Raw genomic sequence first — 27943 nt, 5'->3', positions numbered from 1 at the left:
TTTCATTTACAAAATAAAAGACAATGTATGAAGATATATTTGATAAAATACAAATGCTGTTTTTAAAGAAGCATGCTTTGTGAACACTTACCCTGTCTGTCGGTGCTCTAGACTTGCCGTTTTTTAACTGCTGTGTTATTTCATTACATATTTTTTCTGTAAGTTTTTGTCAAAGAATTTTTTTTTACATATTTGACTTTTTAGGAAACACTTTATTATGTGTTGTTTTTTGGTGTGACGTCTGACAAGTCAAGAGGTTTTTTTTTTATTCATATACAATAAATAGCAATGTATGAAGATATGTAAAACAATGAATATAAATTGTTCACGCTAATCAAGCATCACACTATAGGACATATCCTGGTACAGTTTAATATAAAGCAAAAAAATAACAGTGAAAGTATAAAGTTAGAAAAGCCTTATATTTTCTCAAACATCAGACTTCAAACTACAAAAATAGAACAATTTGTTCCTCAAAAATCATGTTTTAAAAACTGCCTATTTGTCAGCTACCCATGTACAGTATTGCCTGATGGTATCCATTTGTTATTTCAAACTAGTAATTAAAACAAACAGTAAATGATTGCTAATCTAGATTTAAGTCATTGATCCCTTTAAAAACTGTCCTAGAAAATAAAATATTATAAATAAAATAATGTCCAAGAATTGCAGCTTTCTTTAAATCTTCTAATATTTGTTCACATATAAGGTAAAATATGATTTTTTTTTTTTTTTACAAAATTATTAGTGTTTCTTTCTTATTTCTAAACCAAACAAAACTGGTAATCATACATTTTTACCATGATTTAATGAAGAGACTCACTAAAATTCCATTCAGTATAACAATAGTTTATATACCAAACAGTCTTGTTTAGAACAGAGATGCCCAAAACTAGGGCCGGCGGGCCAAAGTTGGCCCATGGTAACCTTTAATTTGGCCCACCATCCCATCTGAGAGGAGAGGAAGAATGATGGGAAGGGTTGGAGTGAATGCCTTTACAGAGTCCGTCATTTCTAATTTAATGTAACCTTTTTGGTTTGTTTTATTATTGAGCTTTACAAAAAAGGAAACTGAAATAAAATGTTTCCGTTACATGTTTTTTAAATGAATTCGATGGAATTTAAATATTTTGATGGTCCCTTTATTGAATTTAAGTTACATTGCAACTAATTTTCTTTAGATTATAAGCAGACTGTTAGTTTTGGGTTAGGGTTAGTGTAAGTTGACATATACTTGTTTCTTATAGTCAGTTAAATCTGTTGAAGGAGCAGCATCAACAAATAATGAGCAGACAGTCTACTAATACTCAAATGGACCATCAAAATAAAGTGTTTTTTTTATTTATTAAATAAATTCAGAAAATACCCATGGCAAATTTAATATAACAGAGTTTGTTATAATTACTTCTGTCAAGTTTGGTTTTTGACCCTTCAAAAGAAAACGTTTGGGCACCGTTTGGGTTTAGAACATATTTAAAGCAGGAATCATGTAATGACACACTGACACAAATGATTACAGTTCAACCCCAAAACTTAAATCTTTATACATTGCCACTATTCTAGACTCATTCTAGGCTCTAACTTCTCAAATCATTTATTCATTTTACCGTATTTTAAATAATTTTAAAACATTTAAAACACAGTAAAATGTATTATAATTGCTTATTCAGATATTTTACAAATCAGAATAATAATGTTGGATTTTATTTTTACACAATTGCACTGTGATCATTTACATAAAATTATATCAAATATTAAAGTAAACATATGTATTTAATCTGCTTTCTATGTACAGTTGCAATCAGAATTATTAACCCCCCTTTGAATTCTTTCATATATCCCAAATTACATTTAACAGAGCAAGGAAATTTTCACATTATGTCTGATAATATTTTGTCTTCTGGAGAAAACCTTGTTTGTTTTATTTAGGCTAGAATAATTTTTTTTTTTTTTTTTTAAACATTGTAAGGTCAAAATTGTTAGCCTCTTTAAGCTGTATTTGTTTTCGAGAGTCTACAGAACAAACCATTGTTATATAATAACTTGCCTAATTACCCTCAACTGCCTATTTGACCTAATTAACCTAGTTAAGCATTTAAATGTCACTTTAAGCTGTATAAAAGTGTCTTGAAAAATATCTAGTCAAATATTATTTACTGTCATCATTGCAAAGATAAAATAAATCAGTGATTAAAAAATGAGTTATTAAAACTATTGTGTTTAGAAATGTGTTGGAACAAATCTTCTCTCCATGAAACAGAAATTGGGGAAAAAATAAACAGGGGGGTGATAATTAATAAATAATTCTGACTTCAACTCTATATAAAATGAGACTCTATAATAAAATTCACTTATTTATGACTTTGCTTTTGCAGTTTGCAAAATGTTTTCTTTATTTAGCGCATTATAGTTCGTTTTATTATTATTAAGTTATGTATTGTGGTCACTGTGTCTGACTATAATTTGGCGGCTTTCATCTGTTTGTCATTTTAACAGTGAAAAAGAAAAAGAGCTGGAATAAGCATGACACGGGGCAGAGCGGAGACGTCAGACCAGTTCAGAACGGCAGTCAGGTGTTCATAAAAGAGCTACGCAGCAGAACATTCCCCAGGTAATAAACACCTGCATTCATGCACATCTCTGCTCAGGGTGACGCATTTAAAGGGCCAGCGCTCTCAATAATCTCCTGCAGTTCACATCAGTGTCCAGAAGATGGCGCTCTATGATCAGCTTTGATAATGGCCTGAACTTTTTAGTGTGTATCTTGGAAAAAGTTTGTAGCCTAGGGTTTGTAAATGAATCTGATCTGGAGCTTTTTTTGCTGTAATAATTTTTTGTCAAAATGAATTGCTGTATGAATGACTCATAAGAAGCACTCTAAATGCTTTATGAGAATGATTTATGAATTTTAGCATGATAATGTTAATGTTTAAGTAACTAATACATTTAATGAAAAAGCATAGCCTTCATCAGGGTGCGAATTATACATTGACGATCAGGGGGGTCAGATTTTACAGTTATATTCAGTAATATGCTTTAGTGAACCAAATTTATATATTTAATTCAATTACATCTGATTTATTAATAATTATTTTTTATTATGTTTTCAGTGTTTTGAGGGGTATTGAGTGGCTCTCAATGACATTTGTGACAGGTTTGCTTTTCCTGCACTGATTAATGGATGACCATAAAAGACTGCTCGTATTTTTTATTCTACTGTTTTACTCTCATGTGCGAGACAGTGGATGATAAAATACAAGCGCCTTTTTTAAAGAAACATGCTTTGTGAACACTTACTCTGTTTGTCGGTGCTATAAATTTGCCAATTTTAAACCGATGTATTCATATTTTTGGCGCAAACATTCATTCACAATGGTATGAATCATTATAGGGATGAGCAAATGTATTTTAGAGTTATCATTCCTTCATTCATTCATTTTCTTTTTGGTTTAGTCCCTTTAATAATTTGGGGTCGCCACAGCGGAATGAACCGCCAATTTATCCAGCATATGTTTTACACAGCGGATGTCCTTCTAGCTGATAGAAGTTATCCATTATTTTAATTATTAATATTGTTTAAAATACAGATCACAGCAAACTGTTTCTTAATTATTAAAGGGCAGACCCCTCATACATCTTGTATTGATGTCCTTCAGGGGGGATTAAGCATTATTTAGCGGGGTCAGCCCCCTCAACCCCTCCTGTAATTCACATCTTGGCCTGTGTTTTGTGTGTTACAGATTATTATGCTACCGTTTTGATAGCATTTGTCAGCTTCATACATACAATATTATGATAAACATTGCATTTGTCTGACTGAATGTGGACTCCATGGTTTAAGTGCTGTCGATGCAGTGTTGCCAGGTATTGCTATGAAAAATGTACAAAAGCACCTGCAAAATGTAACTTTCAACAAAAAACTTCATCTTTCCAATTTATTAATATCCTCCTAATTACTTTATCAATGCTATAAGTTAAAGGGATGGTTCATCTAAAACTTGTCATCATTTACTCACTCTTCACTCGTGTAAGCGTTTTTGACTTTCTTTTATCTGCTGAACATAAATGAAGATATTTAGAAAAATGTTGAAAGCCTGTAACCATCGACACCTAAAGTATTTAAATTTTTGTTTTTACAATAGAAGTCAATGGTTACAGGTTTCTTTATTTAATTTGATGTTATTAGTTTAATTCTGTTTTTATTGAAACATATTAGTCAGAGAGCCGCAGCACCAAATACAAAGAATCAGAATCCAATCTAGCAGCAGAACACAATTAGCTCACATTTTCTTTCTCTCTGAATTAAGCAATACAATAACATATTCCTGCATTAAGAAGGAAAAAAAAAACACACACACCAAAAAAATAAATGCATAAATAATAATAATAAGACAGGTAAAATAACATTATAGATAAAAGTAACACAAAATAGGCTTTACAGCGATACAGAAAAATATATAAATACAAATATGCAAAAGTACAGCAGTAGAAAATAAATAAATTAAAAGTTTATTATTTATTTAAAATATATCATTTTAATTTATTTTTTTAAATATTTAAATTAATTTTATATTTATATTTAAAACTGTATTTATTTAACAGGAAAAGGAAACTTGTAAAAGTATTGAACCACTTGAGGGTAAGGGAAAATGTTGAGTTAATTTTCATGTTTGGGTGAACTATCTCTTAGTAGTAAAAGGAAGTCCAGTGATGCTTATAATTACGATATCTGGCAACTCGGAGCCACAAGCTCTTTCACTCAGCCTCGCTATATTCAGTAAAAAGATTTATTCATTCATTTTCTTTTCGGCTTAGTCTCTTTATTAATCTGGGGTCACCACAGCCGAATGAACCGCCAACTTATCTAGCATATGTTTTACGCAGCGGAAACCCTTCCAGCCACAACCTATCACTGGGAAACACCCATGCACTCTCATTCACACACAAACACTACAGACAATTTTAGCCTACCCAATTCACCTAGCGCGCAATTCTTTGGACTTGTGGGGGAAACCGGAGCACCCGGAGGAAACACACAAGAGCACGGGGAGAAGATGCATTCTCCACACAGAAATGCCAACTGACCCAGCTGAGGCTTGAACCAGCGACCTTCTTGCTGTGAGGCGATTGTGCTACCTACTGCGCCACCGTGACGCCCTGAAAATATTTAAAGGTGTTTGAAAAAAATGTTAAACATAAAAAATGTACCATGTAACACCATGTTTTCCACTGCAGTTCAGAAGATGTGGTGGTCAAACTGTCTGGAAGTCAGCTGACATTGGAGTACCTTGAGGAAAATGGCTTCAACGAGCCAATTCTCATCCAGAAGAAAGACGGTTTGGGGATGGCCATGCCCGCACCCACGTTTTACGTCAGTGATGTGGAAAACTATGTTGGTGAGTTGACTTAAATGCATTTAAACAAACATACAGCGCTGATAGTTGTTGTTCTGATTGTTTTCTGCTGTTTTAGGGCCTGATGTTCTTGTGGATGTCGTTGATGTCACCAAACAGACAGACAGCAAGATGAAGTTAAAAGAGTTTGTTGATTATTACTACAGCACAAATAGAAAGAAAGTATTAAATGTGATCAACTTGGAGTTTTCAGATGCAAGGTAAGTCATGCTTTTACTATAGGAGCCAGGTTCCAGTCACTTTAGTCTTTTATCTTACTAATTTGACTTTTGCCTCACATTTACAAGCTTTACATCTCATAATTTACACTCTTTGCATAGAATTCTTAGTTAATATCTTGTAAAATCTGGCTTTTTTTCTCAATACTGGGCTCATATATCTTTAACGTGATTTTTTAAAAATTGTTTTATTTTTCATATTTCAGACTTTTTTTTCATAATTCTGATTTTATAACTCAACATTCAGACAATTTTTTTCTTCTTTCACTTTCTTTCAAAATTCACTTTTTCCGAATTCTGTGTTTACATCTAACAGTTCAGATTTCTTTTCTTAATTCTGTGTTTATATCTCACAGTTCAGATATTTTCTTAGTTAAAAGGTGTAAATAATTAATTGAGTTTGTAGCTCAAAACTGCAAGACAAAAACAAACCTGAGAGAAGAAATTTAGAAATACCAGCCTGATCTCACGAGGAAACATAATGATTTTACGTTTTGTCAGTGTAGTGGCTAATTAGTATTCAGTTCAGTCATACTAAAATGTATTATTGTTTTTAAAAAGAAGGCGTGGCAACAAACTCCACCCCTAAACCCAACGGTCATTGGAGGATAACCAAATCATACGAATGAGATGGTATGAATTAATACGAATTAGCCACTAAATCAAAAAGGTACAAATTGCCGCAAGCATTGAGGACAAAATTCCAAATTATAACAAAAAAGAAGGAAACAAGCTTCTGTACCGTGCAAAGTTGGACATTGTTGTTAAACAAATAACTTAAAATTCAATTAAAAATAAATTTAATGTAACATTTCTAAAGTCTGTGGAAAACTGTGAAAATGAATGTTTCTGGTACTAGTTTCGACAGCAAGATGGAAAACACAGATGCACAACCATTTCAAGCATCTTTTTGTTTGTATTGTTTATAACAGAATTAAGCATAAACATTTAAAGAAATGTTAAGAAATAAGACTGCACAATATATCGTTTCAGCATCGATATTGCAACCTGTGCTTTCGCAGTAGTCATATTGCAATGAGATGCAATGCTGAGTTGACTTTGCAGTGTAACTTTTACATTTACCTATATAAAACAATAAGCATGCACAGATTATTTCACTTTCATGTTTTCTTTGTTGCATTTATCTATGATTGTAGTTTGTTTATTACAAGTTATGCATGATTCACTCCCCTACTGAATCATCCCAGTCAATCAAGATTAATACATTAGGTAACACTTTAGGGACCAATCCTCTCTATTAACTAGTTGCTTATTATTAGCATGTATGTTATTGAGATATTGGATGCTTATTAGTACTACATATACATCCCTAATCCTACCCAATGCTTTAACTACCTTAATAACTATTAATAAGGAGCAAATTATAAGTTTATTGATCCAAAAGTCAAAATGGTTTGCCAAGAGTGAGAACTGAACCTTAAAATAAAATGACCAAAAATGATTTTCAAGTGTACCAAAGTATATTGCAGAATAACAAAATATTGCAATGTCAGATTTTTCCAATATCGTGCAGCGCTATTAAGAAACTCAACTGTGGATGCCATGAAAGTGTTTTTATAAGGGCATCATTTAATGCAGAGATATTCACCAATCTATTCTTTATCTCTACAGAATGGCCAATATTGTCGAGAGTCCGCAGATAGTTCGGAAGTTATCCTGGGTGGAAAACTACTGGCCTGACGATGCGCTGTTGGGGAAGCCCAAAGTGTCCAAATACTGTCTCATCTGTGTGAAAGACAGCTATACAGACTTCCACATCGAGTGTGGAGGAGCCTCTGTGTGGTATCACGTACTCAAGGTCACTCCTTCATGTCATTTCTCAACATTACTGCTCAATATGGCTAAGCCAAAAAAATCTATTCACAATTTTTAAATGTATTTTTTAATGTTGTTGAAGATTACCATCATTTCTAATATGGAAGAAGTGTTGTATTAAATATTTATTATGATTATTAATTGTAGTTTAGTCATATTTTTTCAGTGTTCAGTGAATAAAAATGTGTATATTGCAATGATCACCTAATATTCATAAAAACATTGTGTTCTGCTGTTGTCTTGAATACGTTATTTTGATTGGACCGTTATTGTGTTCTGTGCTCAGATATCATTATAATGATGTTCAGTTTGATATTAAATGTGTGTGTTATATAGGGAGAGAAAATCTTCTTCCTGATCAAGCCCACGTCTGCCAACCTTTCCCTGTATGAGCGCTGGAGATCCTCCTCCAACCACAGCGAGATGTTTTTTGCTGACCAAGTAGACAAATGTTACAAGTGCACACTCAAACAAGGGCAAACTCTATTCATTCCTTCAGGTGAGACTTCGGGGTGCCGATAATTCAATAAAGATGACTCCATGAAGCCTGTAGAATATAATTTGTCTTTTGTTTTGTTTAACTGCAGGATGGATCAATGCAATACTCACTCCTGTAGACTGCTTAGCCTTCTCTGGGCATTTTGTCCACAGTTTAAGCGTGGAGATGCAAATGAGGTCAGTGATCTGCTCTTTTTTTCAATTTATATGTCTAAAATCACAAAGTTAAACAAATTATAAATGCCTTTCAGTTAGTTAAATCTAATTAAAAATTGTCCAATAATAAATCCAGTATTCTTTGATTATTTTATATATTTTTTTCAATGCATACTGTAATTCTTATGAAACATTTTAGAGTCAACTTGGATTTTTTTTTTGCATATTTGCAGTTTATTATTTTGTTTAATTATTGTATTTCTTACAAATTTAAAAGTATTTTTTCTAGACATATTAATATTAATTTGGTGGAATAACCCTGATTATTAATCAAAACAAATAAAATTAACAATAATCATTTTCAAAAAATAAAATGTAAAAAAGTTGGTATTACAAAGGTCTAATGAATCCATTCAAGCATCAAACTTTCCCTATTCTATTTGCACTTTCAAGCCTCTCAAGCAATGAAATAAGGGGAAGTCAAAAGCATATGCTTAGCCTCCTAAAGTGCATTTCTCACATGCATGAGACCACGATTTCCTCTCAAGGCGCACTTTTCAGTAATCCTGTCTTTGCTTCTCCACTCAGAGCATATGAGGTGGAAAAAAGACTCAAAGTTGCCAGCCTCACTCCATTTTCAAACTTCGAAACAGCATGTTGGTATGTGGGGAAATACTACCTGGAGCAGTTTAAAGGTGAGTGTTGAACATTAACTGGAGATGGATATCGATATTTATCTGAAAATTTATCTATAACGCACTAATAAACCAGCTAGAATATATATTATATTATTATTATGTTTATATATTATTATTTAAAACTTGTATATTAGTTGTAAAACACATCAAAAACTTTTATTTTCAAGGGATACATTTATGCTTTTTACATTTTGTTTTAATACTGTTTTCACTATGATCCAGAGACACGCAGATCCAATATACTGATACACATTTAATGTATTCCAAACTGTTAAATACACAGACACAGCATTATTTATCCAACATTTTTTGCTTTTGACATAACATTTTGTGAATAATTGACACCAGCTGACCTTCTGTTTGCACACTTTATATACTTTCACCGGCCACTTTATTAGGTACACCTGTCCAACTAGTTAACACAAATTTCTAATCAGCTGATCACATGGCAGCAATTCAATGCATTTAGGCATGTAGACATGGTCAAGATGATCTGCTGCAGTTCAAACAGAGCATCAGAATGGGGAAGAAAGATTATTTAAGTGACTTTGAACGTGGCATGGTTGTTGGTGCCAGACAGGCTGGTCTGACTATTTCGGAAACTGCTGATCTACTGGGATTTTCATGCACAACCACCTCTAGGGTTTACAGAGAATGGTCCGAAAAAGAGAAAATAACCAGTGAGGGGCAGTTCTGTGGGCGCAAATGCCTTGTGGATGCCAGAGGTCAGAGGAGAATGGCCAGACTGGTTCCAGCTGATAGAAAGGCAACAGTAAAGCAAATCCTGTATAACCAAGGTATGCAGACGGGCATCTCTGAATGCAAAACACTTCGAACCTTGAGGCGGATGGGCTACAGCAGCAGAAGACCTCACCGGGTGCCACTCCTGTCAGCGAAAAACAGAAACTGAGGATAAAATTTGCACAGACTCACCAAAATTGGACAATAGAATATTGGAAAAACATTGCCTGTTCTGATGAGTCTTGATTTTTGCTGCAACATTCGGATGGTAGGGTCAGAATTTGGCGCCAACAACATGAAAGCATGGATCCATCCTGCCTTGTATTAAACGTTCAGGCTGCCGGTGATGGTGTAATGGTGTGGGGGATATTTTCTTGGCACAGTTTGGGCCCATTAGTACCAATTGAGCATTGTGTCAATGCCAAAGCCTACCTGAGTATTGTTGCTGACCATGTCATCCCTTTATAACCACAGTGTACCCATCTTCTGATGGCTACTTCCAGCAAGATAACGTTCCATGTCATAAAGCGCGAATCATCTCAGACTGGTTTTTTTCAACTGCGTGATACTATCATGGAGCAAAATCTCTGAGGAATATTTCCAGTATCATATTGAAAATGTGCCACGAAAGATTCAGGCAGTTCTAAAGGCACAAGGGGGTCCAACACGATACTAGTAAGGTGTACCTAATAAAGTGGCCGGTTAGTGCATATGTGCTTAGAAACCTTTATGTGTTTAAACCGACAAGCCTATAAAATGCCTGGCTAAATTGTGTGTTGTGAAGCTGTAAAAGCACCGCCCTCTTCTGGAGGGGGGGTGGGGGTTAGGGGCCCTCATTTACATTTAAATAGACACAATACATTTCCCAGAGATGGGTTGCGGCTGGAAGGGCATCCGCTGTGTAAAAACGTGCTGGATAAGTTGGCGGTTTATTCCGCTGTGGCAACCCCAGATTAATAAAGGGACTAAGCCGACAAGAAAATGAATGAATGAAATACACAATACAACTTTATTTTTTACTTCCACATTAAATGTATAATATAATAAAACTGCATAATATAATAAAAATTATATGACATATTTTGTGCTGAAACTTTTTTGTTACATTCTGGCGACACTTGAGATTTATAATAGATTTTGTAAACAGAACTCTATTTATGATGACATTTAAAATAAATCTAAATATCTATATTAGACAATATTTTTGATCTTGAAAATTAATTATCTGTCCCAAAAAATCATTAATATAATTAAATAATATGAGTTTAAAAACGTTTTTTCTTTTTAAAAATGTGTTTGTAGGACTTGTAGTTTCACAGAAATGACTAAAGTATCAATTTCACCGCAGGCTTAAATCATTCACAGCAAAACTCCCCTGTGTGACTCCCCCGAAGTGGCTTCAAAGGTTTCACTTTCCAAAATTACCTTTCCGTCCAGCACAGCAGAAGATTTATCCGTAATAGTGAACTTTGGGACTGGAAATAAAAAGATCTAATGTCATAAGGTAGACTCAAATGGCTTCCTTCTCCTCAGCTTGGTGCGTGATCCTGAAAGGGGCCTGCTGAGCAGATGAGGAGGCTCTGGATAGCCGCTGTATTATTGCAGTCATTAGATCGGTGCATCACAGAGTTCACAGATGATTAGCTTCAAAAGGCAGAATCTCTTGCTCCATTACAACCTGGTGTTTAAACTCCCCTCATCTGGCCTTGGACTGTGTGTTTATATTTCCACCATTTTACCTCGTTACGTTACTTAATTTCGCCAGATTGATATAGCGCGCTCATTGCAGAGTTGGTCTCCAAGCTATCTGATGCGGGAATCTGCTTTCAAGGTCATCTTTACAAGGGTTCAACTCTCATGTGTGACTTCAGGTAGAGAGAAAAAAAAAGACCTTGGCCTTGGTCCCAGCAGGCCGGCTGGGCCACCGCCAGGCTCCCTCTCCTTTCAATGTTTCAGCTTTCACTTTATGTTCATGTTATTAATTTAAATGCAGTGTGGAATATATTTCCTGTAGTGGCTGTGTATCCAGTCCAATGTAATCAATGTTCAAGCCGGCTCTCGGAAAAGGCACATGACTGTTTTAGTCCCTCTGGATTGAAGTAATCAGTTTGATATATGAATGGCCTTTGTTATTGAACAGTAATGGGTTACGTTGAAAACGTAGTCCCTTTTTATTTCTGGTGTAATGTTTCCCTCCGCCAGTTTCATGCTTTGAGCGTTTCTGACAGGGCAAGCATGATCTTAGGCATTGCTGCTAATGATTTAAGGAAACTTGGACCTTTCACCAATTTGCCTGTTTAGAAAACAGCCCTTTCTAGAGAGGATCTTATGGCTGGTTGAGTGTTTAATCCAGATGGGAATAACGATGCCAAATTTCCTCATCATTTTGCAGGTTTACACAAGGCGAACAAGCAGCCACCTCCTTACTTGGTACACGGTGCCAAAATTGTCAATGGAGCATTCAGATCGTGGACTAAAAAACAGGTACGCCGCACTCACATTAACAAAATGATGTGTGATGTAACTTGCCTGTAACTTGCCTTTATGTCTCTTTCCAAGGCTCTTTTAGAACATGAGGACGAGCTTCCAGAAAACATGAAGCCAGCACAGCTCATTAAAGACCTTGCCAAAGAGATTCGGATTGCAGAGGTGAAACAAGTCGTCAGTGACTCTCAAGTATTACAATCTGATCTTGAGTTTTGTTGCTAGCATCAGGAACACTAATGAGCAATTCCACGCAAATGTCAACCCTGCAATGTTTCCAGCAAAATAGCGAAACCCTTTCTAAGTTTTTTGTGTCAGCTTGTATTTTACAATACTAAAAAATGCTTAAATGTTTTTTTAAAGTGTTCAAACAAATATATTTGATTTACCAAAGTCACAGAAGTGGCAATTTAACATCTGTCACATCCAAAATGAAGCTTTTTCCTCATAAATGCAAAAAATGTAAAAATAAAACTAGATCAATCATGTTTGTTCTATAGAGAGTCAACTATTATCCTAGTGATTAGCATTGTTTCTTTTGGCCTGTACAGTTTAATTCAAATAAATTCTATAAAGTATATTGTAAATATACTTTGGTCACATCCATGAAGCATGTTTTATTTTCTTCATATAAAATATTAACAATGTTTACAGATTAGAGATGCAACAATTAATCAGTTTTACTATTAACCGCGCCTTAATTCATCACGAATAATTAATCAGAAAGGCTTTTCCACACGACGTTTCAGCATGGAACAAAACTGCTACAACTAAACAAAGTTATGCCAACTGTGCGCTAGTTTAAAGTTCCGAGCTTGTACACCAAGACTAATAACCACATACACTGGATTAACTGTGACTGAGGCTATTATTACACTTACTTTTAAGCACAAAGGGAGAAATGGATTATTGTTTATTCTTAATAATATTATGTGCTGTATTAATTGGTTACGGAGCAGCAATAAATAACACTGTAAAACAGGGGTCTCAAACTCCAGGCCCCTCTCTTTTCTCTCTTTCCTATATCCACAACTGATGTCAAATATACAACGAGATTTGGTCCCCCAAAACAAATGTTTGTAAACCACTTTCATTGTTGTGCATATATCCGCTTGTGGTTTTGACCCCCCCCATCTACTTAAAGTACTGCACTAAGTTATACTGTATTTCAGTTTTACTATTGTTTTTTTCTCAGCGTGCAGTAAATGTGAATTTTGCCTCTCTTTGTTGTAGTTTTACCTAAAATAATGATATTGAGAAGAACAATTGCCACTAGAGTTCCCCAAACTGCTTTTTACTATTCTCACTATCTGTTAAACCTTTGGTAGAGCAACAATTAGTTGGGACAGAATAATGATAACTATTATTATCATTATTATGATTATTTATATGTCATAGACATATTTTATAGATATAATTGTCACTTTTTTGTTGTGCTTTAATGTTAAAAACGGCCCTCCCATGAATTGTCAGTCACTGAAATGGCTTCCCGCCAATTTGAGTTTGAGACCCCTGCTGTAAAATAAAATGAGTTTTCATGTGACTAATGCACTACTAGTGTTTGAGATGCATAATGCATAATAATGGTAATAACCGTGATTATTCCTCAGACTATAATCGTACAACCAAAATCTATTATCGATGCATCCGTATTACAGATTGATATTTTTCTGATCCCATAACTCTGGTTAGTTGTTTTGGAAAATATAAACAGATGTTCCAGTATATATACTAGACTTTCAATATGAATTTATGTTTTGGGATTTTACTGCAAATCACATGCATAACGCTGGAATTGCCCTAATGGCTGAAAATATCTGAATTTTGTTTTTGACTCAGAATGCGACAAAAGCCATAAAAAGTGAACCCAGCAACTCAAAGCCCCCGGCAGAGGAGCCTCCGTCTGCTCTGTCAGAACCAGAAGAGCCCATGTCCCCTGCCCACGTCTCCAGCCCTTCAGGAGATAAGCCAGCCAGGAAGAAAGTCCCAAAGCCACCCAAAATGCCCAAGGCTCCAAAACCACCGAAGGAACCCAAAATAAAAGAGGGAGGCAAAAAGAAGGCCAAGAAAGTGAAAGAAGGTGTTATACCTGAGAAAAAGCCCTCGAGTCTGGCAGCTCTTGAATCCCATGCAAAGGACATCCTGAACAAGATGGACCAGCCCAAAAAAGTAAAGATTATTTTTTCTCATGATATTCAGTTATGTTTAAGGTTCTGAAAGGACTTAGACAAGTAAAAATTCTCAGGAAAAAAAGATATAGGTGAACTTTTTTGTTCAGTAGAGCATTATATCAGGAATTATAATTTTAATTATACAGTCATGCAAATGTTTCATGCAAAAAGCAGAAGTTTAAGTCAAAAAAGTCAGAAACGTTAAGGGACATTCTACTAGAAACGTACATTATCTGTCCTTGAAATAAAAACCTAAGTACAGTGAATAAAAAGTATTTCATGCCAAAAAAACAAGTCTAAAATGGACTGGTGGTTGATTTCTTTGAGTTGTTTTGTAGAGCAGTGTTTCTCAACCACATTCCTGGAGGGCCACCAACATTGCATGTTTTGGATGTCTTTTTTCTCTGTCTCACCCATTATAGGTTTTTTAGTTTCTACTAATGATCTGCTCGTCTAAATCTGGTGTGTTTGGTTAAGGAGACATGGAAAATGCAGAGCTGGTGGTCCTACAGGAACGTGGTTGAGAAACACTGCTGTAAAGGAATATGTTATTTTACTTAGTTCTCAGATTGTTTTGTTCTTTATTAAAAACACTTTACAAATGTACAAACCATGTCATTGTCCTTGTCCTCATCCCAATGAATTCTACAGCTTTAATAGTTTTGTTATGCTAAAAACGTCAGAAATAGCAAGTTTAAGTTGTTATCATTCACATCAATTGAAATGATAAAAAAATTCTACAAATAAAAAAAAAATTATTTTGTCCCCATGTTTCTGTCACATTTGCAGTACATTTAACATAAAAAGGCTATAACTCAGAGGAAGAGACATCATTTGATGGAGTAGAAGCTGACAGTGATCAAGCATGCATTCTATCGTTGAATTGTATGATGTTATGCTTGTTTTTGTAAGATTTTTTGAGGACGACAAGGTCAGACCCTGGACATTTTTCATAAGTGAAAAAGTACATTTCTGGTAGAATGTCCCTTACGTGTGTAAAAAGTATATCTATTTATATGTATAAATTTACGCAAATAGCTGTTTTGTATTTTAATATTTACTAAATATACTGAAATTTATTCTGGTGATAGAAAAGCTGACATTTTCAGAATTTGCTGATTATTATCACTGTTGAGAACAGTTGTGCTAGTTAAGATTTATGAGTAGGAAATATATATATTTTAGGATTATTTGTTAACTCGTCACATTACAATCATTACTTCATCATTAATTTGCCTCTGCTGAAAGATAAAATCCTCAAACACTGAAACAATAGTTTGTATTTTGTAAGTATTGTTTATAATTTTCTAAGTATTTTTTTATGGAATATTTTTGAGTCAGTGCATTAAAATGATTCCACACTTGCAAAATGACTTTAAATATCTTGTACTTTGTCCATTCTTCATGTATTATAATAAATGTTTTTGTCTCTCACCATGCAAAGCTGATTAAAACCGGGATGAGTATCATGGAGAAAGAGACGAATAAACCGAATGACGTCAAGAAGTTTGAGATGATGCGAGAGCACAATAAGAACAAGACGGAGTCCAAATGGAAATATAAGGTATGTGTGCTAGGCCAGGGGTTCCCAAACTTTTCAACCCGTGACTCCCAAAATAACAATGCCAGTGACTGGCGATCCCCTCATTCATAAACAGACAAATGTTGGACACACAACAATAGGCCTATATAAACATGAGCATATTGACAGCACAAAAAAGTGCAAGAGTCTAACAACCATATCATTTTTATAGCCATTTATTAATATGTTTAATTTAATATTAACCTCAACTATAAAGACTTGTGGGCACAGTGTTTTCAGCACAAGTCTATTATTGGTTTAATTTTGGAGACCACCATTTAGAGATCATCCCAGATGTCCAGCTGTGGCCTGTATTTATTGTTAATGTATTTGATTGCCATAAAGATGTCAGAAAGTTTACCCTGGTGCTATAAAATTCATCTGCTGGAGCTTACACTATTGCTGTGTTGTTAATCTAACGTAAACGCACCATGTGTGATAAAAATTATTGAATAGCTGATGGCTTTTCATTTACATGTTGTTTTTATTGTAACTAATAACTACTATTTTTCTTCTTATGTGGGTTCTGGAAAAATATGGTAATTCTGATTGTTTAATAAAGTTTAATTGACTTTTGTTAATCACCAAGTGACCCCCCTGTCATTATCCCGCAACCCTCCCGCAGGTCCCGAACCTCACTTTGGAAAGCACTGTGCTAGATGATCATAATAAACGTCAATCTCCGGTGCATCGCTTAATGATTTCCTCAAACACAAATCAGTTCATTGAAAATTCAGGCAAACAATATCAAACCCCGACAAGTTGAAATGTAGTGCAGAAGGGTTTCAGGATCATCCAGAAGCGATTTACACATTTCAGATCAAAGCAATCAGCAGAAAGAACTCTGCGGTTCAGTCACGCTTTCTCTGTTCTGGGATCATCAAAGCAAGTTTACCTAATGCCATAATGCTATGTCACATCCACGACATGTCAGCTAAGTATTTACACATGCCTTCATTTCTGCTTGTTGTGTCATTATTTTTGGATAACATGGTTTTTGTAGGAAAAGCTTAATTCTGCTGAACGGAAGGCATTACGGGGCTTTCGTTCAAGAGGGAAAATTCAATGCCAGACAGGCCGGGAATGTTTGTAGTCGCTCCAAGTCTCCTGAACCGAGTGCTCCTTTGCCAAGCATTTACAGATGGAGAGGAGTCTCTACTAGATAGTCTTCAAGGTCTTTGACGTCTGATCGCTGCGGATTGATGGCGACTGACAGTGAAGAGCCTCGAGACGGGGAGAGTTTCAAAGCATTGACTGTTGTTTTGGTGTTTCTTTTCATCTTGCAGAACAGCAAACCCGATTCCTTATTGAAAATGGAAGAAGAGCACAAATTCGACAAAAGTCTACTCAGCCATAAAGACAACAAATTCGCATTTTCGTTATCGAATAAGAAGTTGCTGGGGTAAGTGGAGATGTAGCCAGTGTTCACATTCTAATTTGTAAAATTGATTATAAATGTATACAAAATAATAAAGTGATTTACAAAAACTATTATAATGTAATAATATAGTCATAATTAATATGTACTTATTTATTTATTGGGGCAAATCTTTTTTTTGGTGTCCACATCAAATAGAATTTACAAAAGTAAAAAGAATTATTAAAGAGAATTTATAAAGAGTTATTCAAATAAAGTAATAAACGATGTGTGAAATACTATTCCATTGTCATTTAGATCAAGATATATGCATCTAAGGCCCCATTAACACTAATACATTTTCATTTTAAAACAACGTTTTAGAACGAAAACGATCTACGTCCACTCTGGCGTTTTATCTAGCGTTTCTGAAAAGCTCTGTTCACACTACATTGCTGATAACGCACATCACGTGACCATACACGCACTCTGGCATGCACTGAAAGCAGTCAGCGGGAGCTCTTAGCACACCTGCCTACCTGAAAGCAGTCAAACCTAGGCATGTGACGATAACCAGTTTCAAGGTATACCATGCTTTGGAAAAGTCAAGGTTTTAAAACTGCCAAAGTTTTCTGTTTTACCGTTTCTAAGGTATGTGTAAGGTTTTGTTTGCTTGTTTATTTGTTTTTTTATATGTTTTTCACAACTATTTTATTAAGTTTTTAGGGCAACAGAATCTTCAGCAGAAAAAAAATTGTACATCAAAAGCTACTGGTCCAAAATATGTAAAATATTTCTTACAATAAAATATATTTTGTTTGATGGAGGAAAAAGTTGTTGTTTTTTACCTAGACATTTAAAGAGAACTTATTTTAGAGCAGTATCACAATACCATGATTTCGTGATATTTTTATCAGAGGTTATCATACCGTCAGAATCTTAAACTGGCCCATGCCTAATCCAACTTCATTCAGTCCATACTGAATCTGCTGCTGGATTTTTTTAATCCCAATTTCTGTTTAACGGAGGGAAGATTTGTTCAACACATTTCTAAACATAATAGATTTAATAACAAATTTCTAATAACTGATTTCTTTTATCTTTGCCAAGATGACAGTAAATAACATTTTACTAGATATTTTTCAAGACACTAGTATTCAGCTTAAAGTGACATTTAAAGGCTTAACTAGGTTAATTAGGGTAATTAGGAAAGTTATTGTTTAACGATGGTTTGTTCTGTAGATTATCAAAAAGAAATATTACATAAAGGGGCTATTAATATTAATCTTAAAATGTTTTTTAAAACTGCTTTTATTCTAGCCGAAATAAAACAAATAAGACTTTCTCCTGGAGAAAAAATATTATCAGACATGCTGTGAAAATGTCCTTGCTCTGTTAAACATAATTTGGAAAATATTTAAAAAGAAAAAAAAATTCAAAGGGGGGCTAATAATTCTGACTTCAACTGCTTTCCATTATTTCCTGTATTGTATAAACTTATTGTACTTTATACATTTATAATTATTTCTGATTATTAAAATGATTCAGCAAAAGAGATGGCTATTTCGAATTTCACCATGCATTTCCTCTGATAATTCTTATTGTGTTCATAAAGCCTGACATTAAGCACGCTTTGCCAAAACCACACAATGAGCCTAATGTTTCATATTTTTCAATGAAAATGAAAGGAGGCAGTTATTAGGCTTCGTTTTTTATAAATTTGTACACAGTGAAGATGATGGTCATATAAATATGTACACGATGCCTTAACATTTTTGGTGTCACTTATGTTTAGGTTTTAAATATAAAAATTCTTTATGTCATGTTTTTATTTTATGGTTAAGATTGTGAAACATAGCCAGGGTGAATGACGTTATAAAAGTACACTGCTGTTACATTTGAAGATTTGCCCGATGTGTCCTCGGGAAGTTTTAAGTTACATAGAAAAAATACAAAGAAAAAGCCACAATCAGGTAGCATGAATGTTGGTAGCCACGCCTCTGTTTTCAGATGTCTCTGTTTTTCCCCATTCACACTGACACGCACGCAACAGGAGTGCTTTAAAATGAAAATGGCCTCTTTAGCGTTCCAAAAAGATCCATTTTCGGGGCTCGGCGTAGTGTGGACTGAACGTGTAACCATTGCAAAACTCAAGCGTTGCTCAAAAAAACCTACATTTAAATTTGTTTGACACTTTTATCATTTTTCATGTTTGAAAATAATAAAATGCTAGGTAATGTAAGTGCTTTTAAATTTGATTAAAGATCCTAATTTCGAGTAGTTTGAGTAGTACTTTCTTCGTGCCCCAGTTTGTTTCAGAAATCTGATATTATCTTCTCTCAATTGTTTCTTTAGCTCAAAGATGCTGAAGACCCAGACCAATTCCAGTGTTTTTGGCTCGATACAGAACATTAAAGAAGAAAAGCCCAAGCCTGTGAGAGACGAGTACGAGTACGTCTCTGATGAAGGAGAGCTGAAGATTGAGGAATTCCCAATCAGGAGGAAAAAGAACGCAGTCAAGAGAGAGTTTTCCTGTAAGCTTTCATGATATGTGATCTGGGACGGGGAGCTTTTCTGATTGAATAAAACATCATTTAAGAGCAAGAAATGATTATAGACTTTATGATCAGGACCAGATGCAATCTGCAGACATCTGATGCATTTTACACTGATTTTAAGCCAACATGAGTGAAATGTCTTGAATTATTATTGATTTGAAATTTTAGCAACAAACTGTAAACAACCACACAAACAAGAGTGGGCAAAGGGTCCAAAAATGATCATTTCGCAATATCTGCCAGTTTAGTTTGAATAGAATGAAGCCAAATGTTTCAACTCATAGATGATCTTTAAGAACTTTTTGTCCTAATAAATGAATAAATAAACTAAATAAACTCTAAATAAATAAATGAACTTGAACTTTGATTTAATTACAGTAAAAACATTGAGCTTGTTCATTTATGTATTTATAAGCATTTATAGCAGATCAGGCCATTTTTCACAAGAAATATTTCACAAATGCAGTTGATGAAGTTTAAAAACAAATTCTCCATATACCTCTGATTGTACATTTTCAGGGAAAAGTTGGATTCCTGCATTTCTGCCCCATGTACATTTAATTTATTGACTTATTTTACATTTCAATCGGCAAATTTAATTTTGGTCCCCGGGTGGCACATGAAGCTATAAAAAAGATACTTTAATATCTGGATTTACTGGATTACTTCTGTATGGGTTTGAGTAAAATATCTGATGAAAAGGTCCAAAAACATTTTTTCCAAATTTAAAAAAAAATATATAATTTTCTCGCACCGAAACTAACAATGTGTCAAAATTACGGACGAGTGTGTTCCAAAATCAGGGTTATTGAATAATGATTTCCTAATTCCTCTTAAGGTAAAATACTGGTATTGTGTTCCCTGAAAATGTAAATAAATGTCTAAAAACATATTTATTTTGTTATTTTATGCTGCAAAAACTTTCCAATTGACCTTATTTTATCAGTAGTTTACAGATTTAAACCAAAATGACCTTTTACTCAAACACATAAATCTAGAGAAACTAAACATTTTCCAAGTGGTGTCTTAATGTTTTTCATTGCTGATCATAAAATGTTATGAGTGACAGAACATTTGAAGTGGCAACTAACTGATTCCATGTAAGAAATGCATGTGTCTTGTAACTAATTACTAATAAATCTTTCATTCCATACTATGTGAAAATAATGCTCAACATCTGCCTTTATTTACAGTTTTATCAAACATCAAAGAGCCAATTCAGCCATCAAAAAAGCCAAAGCTACCGCCGTCGGACATGAAGGTGAGCATCAACTCCACTTACAGATCAAGTCCAGTTTCATTTAACAGAACATCCATAATATTTCTCTTTAATCAGACAGCGGTGATAGCATTAAAAGCTGATTGACACTAAACAGGAAGACATTAGGACCCAATCCAAATTTGCGATCTTTATTTCATGAAGTAGCTGATTAATTCCTTCTGCATGCGTTAACAACATGGCATCGATGAAGTTCTTAGTGAACACAAATCACCCATAATGTTCAGACTTAAACCAACATACGGCTCGAATCAAAGAAAACAAGCTACAGGACGGAGCCAAGTATCACCTCAAAGCTGATGAAGGAAATAGCTGTAGAGTGAATCAAATGAGAGTGAGAAAGTTAATCACGTCAGAGGCCCACAGGCGAACTACGTGAAGGGTTACTGAAGGCTGTAGGATAGACTGATAAAAGCCCTACCATAAAACTAAGATCAATCAAGTGCAGTTTGGATAATGACAGGGTTTAGGGGCTTGTTTATGACATGGGTTTAAAATAAAGAAGAAGAAAAAATGGTCATTGCAAATAGGGCTAGGCGATTAATCGAAAGGTAATCAAAATCAGCATTCAGAACCTATAATTGATCAAAATTTTCCACGTCAATTCCTTCACAGACTTTCCCTACTTTTCCCTACATCCCGTCTGGAGTCACGTGACCCCGCTCAGTTAAGGCTGATTTATACTTCTGCGTCAAATGTATGGGTATGATCCGGCACAGCCTTCGTTAAAATATAATTACACGTCACAAGTTTGCACTACATTGATGATGATTGGAAACTGCGCCAGAGATGCCTTGAGATGGCATATTTTTTATTATAATAAAATTATTACTTACATTAAAATATTGTTTACAGAAGATTCGAGAAATGCAATGTTTAAAATATTATTTACAGGATATACAAGAGTTATTTCATTCAGAAAAGATACTGCTTGTTTTCTACTTTTAATATGAAAAACATTGAAAATCATTCATTTTGTTTTCAAAAAGTTATTTATTTTCACATTTTTATAAGAGAAAAAGAGACTGCTGGTTTTAGATGTTTTAATTTCAGTTGTTCAATGTTGATGTTCAATAAATGATCATAGATATTGTGTGTTCAATTATATTAAAATCAAGTAATGCACCCTTGATTCAAACATCTATTAATTGTAATATGTGAGTATATTTACTGTACAAAACCTTTGTTGACATTGAACTATGAGAGCAAATTAATCAAATAAATCAATAAAACAATTGTTCATTAATTGTATTTGAGTTCAAATGTTCAATTAATCGAGATTTTGATTTTAGGCCAAATTGCCCAGCCCTAATTGCAGCTCAGAATTCCACAATGTTCTCCAAGAAGCATGAGGTGTTTATAAGAAGGTGTCTGGTGTATATGGAGAGGAAAAGAATAGGTCTTCTACTATTATAAACTTCTTTTGGTTTAACATAGTGAGAAGTTTATGAACACTGTTTCAGAATTATGAGTTTGTAAAACTTAGAGACTACATAGTGAAGAACAAAAGGAAGAATTCTAGCAAAAAAAGCAAAAAAAATGGTTATTTGTTTATTTTTTAACTTTTTTTTGTATAACTGACAATATCAAAATCAATCCTCATTGTCATGGACCTACAAAAATGACTACAAGCACTGCATTATACACACTCAAAAATATGTTTGGCTGAAACAACACAATTATTGAGTTTTATTTTGGGACAACTTCATTGTTTTATATTCATTCATTCATGTTCTTTTCGGCTTAGACCCTTTATTAATCTGGGGTTGCCAAAGTGGAATGAACCGCCAAGTTATCCAGCATATGTTTTACGCAACGGATGCACTTCCTGCTGCAACCCATCACTGGGAAACACCCAAACACTCTAATTTATACACATAAACTATGGACAATTTAGCTTACCAGATTTACCTATAGTGCATGTATTTGGACTTGTGGGAGAAACCGGAGCAGCCGGAGGAAACACACGAACACGGGGAGAACATGCAGACTCCACACAGAAATGCCAACTTACCCAGCCGAGACTCAAACCAGTGGACCTCTTGCTGTGAGGCGAAAGTGCTACCCACTGTGCCACCGCGCCTCTCCTATTTTATGTTCAATCCACTTAGATTTGTAAAAACTAACAAATTTACTTAATTCCTTATTCCAAATAACTTTGTTTGGAACCCAGATTTTTTTCATTGTACACTTAATTAAAGAGACAAATCCTGAGTTTTTCTTTTTTGGGACAACTTAATTGTTTTATGTTTAATAAACTTAAATTTTTGAAAACAATTAGGTTAACTTAATCGATTTGTGTTGGGACAAAATAAAGGATTTGTTTGGCACCCAGCATTTTTTACAGTACATGATGGGCCAGTAGATGTTGATGTCACATTGTGAAGAAACACTGCGTCGGGACATGTACAGCTATTTTTTTTACTCAGAATTTCAAAAGTACCATTTTTGTTTAGTTTTTACCTCGTGACATAAACAGCCACATAAGGCTAAATGGTTATAAAGACTAATTCGCTTATGCAAAACGTTTTCTAGTTTCTTGTATGTTTTTTAAAACTTTAAATCATGCACATCCACTAAATAACGCGTTTTTGCTTGCATTACTTTAGAGTCCAGATACATCGGATGAGGAATCGCTTCACATAGACACCGAGGCCAAGACAGACGTCAAAGGGCGCAACTCAAAGGTCTCGAAAAAGAAAGGTGGCAGTTCAGCTGGGATCCTGGATCTCCTGCAGGCCAGCAAACAAGTGGGCGGCATTGACTACAGCAACAACAGGTACACACGTGATTCCTCTCCATTTTCTGCTAGATGAAACACGAGACTTCGCCTAGCTGATTAATAAAAAGTTATTTCATTATTTAATGTTTTATAAAAAAAATAGCTTTTAGTCGCACATTTTCAAACGGGATAAATTTGGAGAAGCAACTTCTCTGAGAGTATTTTAGTAGGGGTGCTCAGTTATGGAAACCTTGACCGCAACCAATAACCGATGTGTTAATCTATATTAGGGCTGCACAATATATCGTTTGAGCATCGATATCACAATGTGTGCATCCGCAATAGTCACATCACAAGACATGCAATGTTGAGTTAGGATTATAGATGACCAGAAACCACAGGTATTTGTGGAGACACTGCAGAATTGAGTGAAATGTATTGTCTGCATGTGTTTTTAAGGCTTGCGACTATGTGAGCATTTTAAGAGAGTTTAAAGCATTTTAATAGTACATAAAGAAGTTTAATAAAGATTATTTTTATTGAATTACTTATATGATGAAGACTATGCAATGTTATTTTGCATTTGATTATTCAATAATATATGTAACTGAATACTGCTGGACCCTCTTCAGAAAACCATACAGCACGATTTCACTTTAACATTTGCTCCATTGTGTTTATTTATGATTGTAGTTTGTTTATTGTAATTATATAATAAATCACATAAAAAAAGGTATTCATTTTTCACCCCATACAAAATCCTCTTAATCAATCCAAAGTAATGACTTTGTAAATAAAGCTATTCAGGTCATCTGATGAAATTGTATTTGTATCGCAATATATATCTCAGAGAACATTTTTACAACTTTTTTCAATATCGTGCAGCCCTTATCTATATGATGCAGATATCTGATATATAGGCCGCTTAAAACAAAACTTAATTTACATTTTTCAAATACAATGTGGAAAGCTGTTTTTGTTTCGGTCATTCAATAGCAAATTCTTCAAAATAAACATTTTTTAGGAGAAAAAAGTGACTGAAAATATAAAATTAACAGAAATTGTTATGCCTTTCACTCTAAATGGCATTGATCAATGTCAAGCCAAAACAAATGTACTTACAGTGAAACTAAAATTGGTAGCATGTGTAATATGTTATCTGCAAATACTTGCATTAATTGTTAATTGCACAGAAGTCACAACACATTTCAAGTTATTTAAAAAAACAAAACATTGCCTTACATTCCTGCAAATATGGTAAATATATAGCCAATAAATATACTGATTAGAGCATTGTTACATTCAGTCTGCATTTTAAATCGATTTTGAACTATTACTGTAGGCCCTGTTCTGCATCTCTGTGTTTAATAGTTTCATAATACACAAATCGAGACCTTACATTCTTTTACACGAATATTACTCTCTATCAGTCTGCTCCTGAACACAAGAATGTGTCTGAAGTGAAGAATCATCACTAGTATTTGGTGCACATGATCCTAAACTAGCGTAATTACACAAGCGACAAGTTGTTTAGACAATCCATCGACTGGTCAGTTTTGCACATCCCTAATTCATACATTTCATGACTCATGTGATATGCTTTATACATCGCAGATTATGGATATGTTTAGTCCTTGGCGGAGGGCCAAAAAGAACATACAAGTTACATGATGAAGCGTGTTCCTCATTCTTAAAGAACTAAAACATGTCATATTTCTAGCCTAAGTGTTAGTTCTTAAAGCTCACACTGTAAACACAGCAGATGTTTCGAGTGTATGTCGAACAATGGCCAAAGTAATAGTTTGCACGGCTCTTTCTAAGCGGTTTACATGTGCTGGCATTATTTGTTTAATCCCTCCGCACTATTAATTTGTCAAACGCTGCAAAAGCTTTAGGCCATTCCTCTTCATTTTTACTGTTTGCTGTTTTGGGCACATTTTTGATGGTCTATTTCCACTGCGCTGAAAGCTGCAAATCAGCTCAAACGCAAAATGAGAGCGAAAACATGGCTGAAATATGTTAATTTCTCAAATTATATATTTTTTTCAGTGCTTTTAAAGCTGACATACGACTGTAGGATCGTGGGGAGGAAATGCTCTCAGTTGGTTGCGACCACATTAAACGAGCTCTTGACTCATTGTTCCACCTCACTGGTTAATCACTTAATAGGTGGTAATCTGCACAGGCTAAATCTGTAGTTTTCTGCTGGCTTCCTCAAGTTCGAAAGCAGATGTGGACACAATAGTCAGATTAGTTTGCATGGTAGAATCATCTTTTTGACGTGCAGATTTGTGATTTCTTACATGAGGGAATAAACTTGGATATTTGGTGAGAGAGAGGGAAGTTAGAAAAGGCTTAATGCATGAGCAGATGTGATTATAGGAGAGAACAGGTAAGTTCTGCGTTGAGCTGCTAGATTTGGTTGAATGAAAGTTCAGTGTAATGGAAGTATGTTTGAGTTTATGGAGGTAGCTTTGGGTTTGCTTCTTAAAAACACCTTGCATTGCTTTGAATCTTAATTATTGGATTTTACGTTCGTTCGCCAGGCCCACACATGTTCAGTTGATTATAGATAATTACAAACGTTGTCTCCTATTTTACAAAAGTGCAGATAATGATGTCATAAATCAGCTGCAGTGGAAAAGTCCTTTCGCCATGATTGACATCAACCATGTTTATGGCTTAAAGGTGATGTGTGTAATGATTTCAGTATTAAAAAAATATACTACACTACATACTACCATATTATATATATTTCTGTTTAACGGAGAGAAGTATTTGTTCAACACATTTCTAAACATAATAGTTTTAATAACTCATTTATTATAACTGATTTATTTTATCTTTGCCATGATGACAGTAAATAATATTTAACTAGATATTTTTCTAGACACTTCTATACAGCTTAAAGTGATATTTAAAGGCTTAACAAGGCAGGTTAAGGTAATTAGGCAAGTTGATTGTTTAATGATGGTTTGCTCAACTATGGTATTATTATTTTTTGACTATAGAAAAATATATAGCTTAAAGGGACTATTAATCTTGACCTTAAAATGTTTTTTGAAAAAATTTAAAACTCCTTTTATTCTAGCCGAAATAAGACTTTCTCCAGAAGAAAAAATATTATCAGACATACTGTGAAAATTTCCTTGCTCTTTTATACATTATTTGGTAAATATTTAAAAAAAGAAAAAAAGTCAAAGGGGCGCTAATAATTTACACACACACACACACACACACACACACACACACACACACATATATATATATATATATACATAAAGTTAAAGTCAGAATTATTAGCCCCCCCCCCCCTTTTTTTTTTTTTTTATATTTAATAAATAGCTGTTTTTAATTTTTTTGAAAACAATTTTGGGACAAAATTATTAGCCCCTTTAAGCTATTTTTTTTCAATAGTCTACAGAACAAACCATCATTATACAATAACTTGCCTAATTACCCTAACCTACCTAGTTCACCTTATTAACCTAGTTAAGCCTTTAAATGTCACTTTAAGCTGTACAGAAGTGTCTTGAAAAATATCAAGTAAAATATTATTTACTGTCATCATGACAAAGATAAAATAAATCAGTTATAATAAATAAAAGTTCTAAGTTCTAAAAGTTATTAGAAATAGGTTTCTAAAATTATTATGCTTAGAAATGTGCTGAAACAATATTCCCTCCATTAAATAGAAATTGGGGGAAAAATATAAACAGGGGCGCTAATAAGTCAGGAGGGCTTATAATTCTGACTTCAACTGTACATATATATATATATATATATATATATATATATATATATATATATATATATATATATATATATATATATATATATATATATATATATATATATACTGTACATACACACACACACACACACACACACACACACACGTATCTACGATATCCAGTGCTTCCCATACATAGACTTTTTGTGGGCTGGCCACACATGTTTATTAATTAGTATATTAACGACTGCCCAAGTATATTTAGTAAATTTTTTTTAACCATTATTAACATCCTTTAACATTTTTTTTATATCCACCCAATATAACCAAAACATCCGCTATCGATTAAGTAGTGGAATCTTCTCTCGTTTACCCATTTCGTTCTCTGTGTGTGAGACCTGTCAGCACTCGCAACAGACAATCTCACTTGTTTTGCAGACCCACAGAGGCGCACCTTTTTAGGACTTCAAAAGTTTGTCCAGTCTGGGTCTCTAAA

General features: G+C 34.1%; 1 protein-coding gene across 4 annotated transcripts in view; it reads left to right on the top strand.

Annotated features, from left to right (window-relative positions):
* phf2 (PHD finger protein 2) overlaps positions 1-27943 on the top strand; it is a 58027-nt gene that overhangs the window by 17982 nt on the left and 12102 nt on the right. For 3 of the 4 annotated variants that reach the window (XM_005169292.6, XM_005169291.6, NM_001202418.1), the window contains 15 exon segments: positions 2497-2611; positions 5236-5396; positions 5473-5614; positions 7265-7451; positions 7805-7967; positions 8056-8143; positions 8711-8817; positions 11954-12045; positions 12121-12210; positions 13885-14214; positions 15661-15780; positions 17085-17200; positions 19511-19689; positions 20907-20974; positions 23602-23771. In XM_005169292.6, coding sequence (XP_005169349.2) covers positions 2497-2611; positions 5236-5396; positions 5473-5614; positions 7265-7451; positions 7805-7967; positions 8056-8143; positions 8711-8817; positions 11954-12045; positions 12121-12210; positions 13885-14214; positions 15661-15780; positions 17085-17200; positions 19511-19689; positions 20907-20974; positions 23602-23771 — 2128 coding nt within the window. 4 annotated transcript variants of the gene reach the window in all.

The sequence above is a fragment of the Danio rerio genome, chromosome 11 (assembly GCF_049306965.1).
Source record: "Danio rerio strain Tuebingen ecotype United States chromosome 11, GRCz12tu, whole genome shotgun sequence".
NCBI classification, from domain to species: domain Eukaryota; kingdom Metazoa; phylum Chordata; class Actinopteri; order Cypriniformes; family Danionidae; genus Danio; species Danio rerio.
This window is presented reverse-complemented; position numbering and strand designations above follow the sequence as displayed.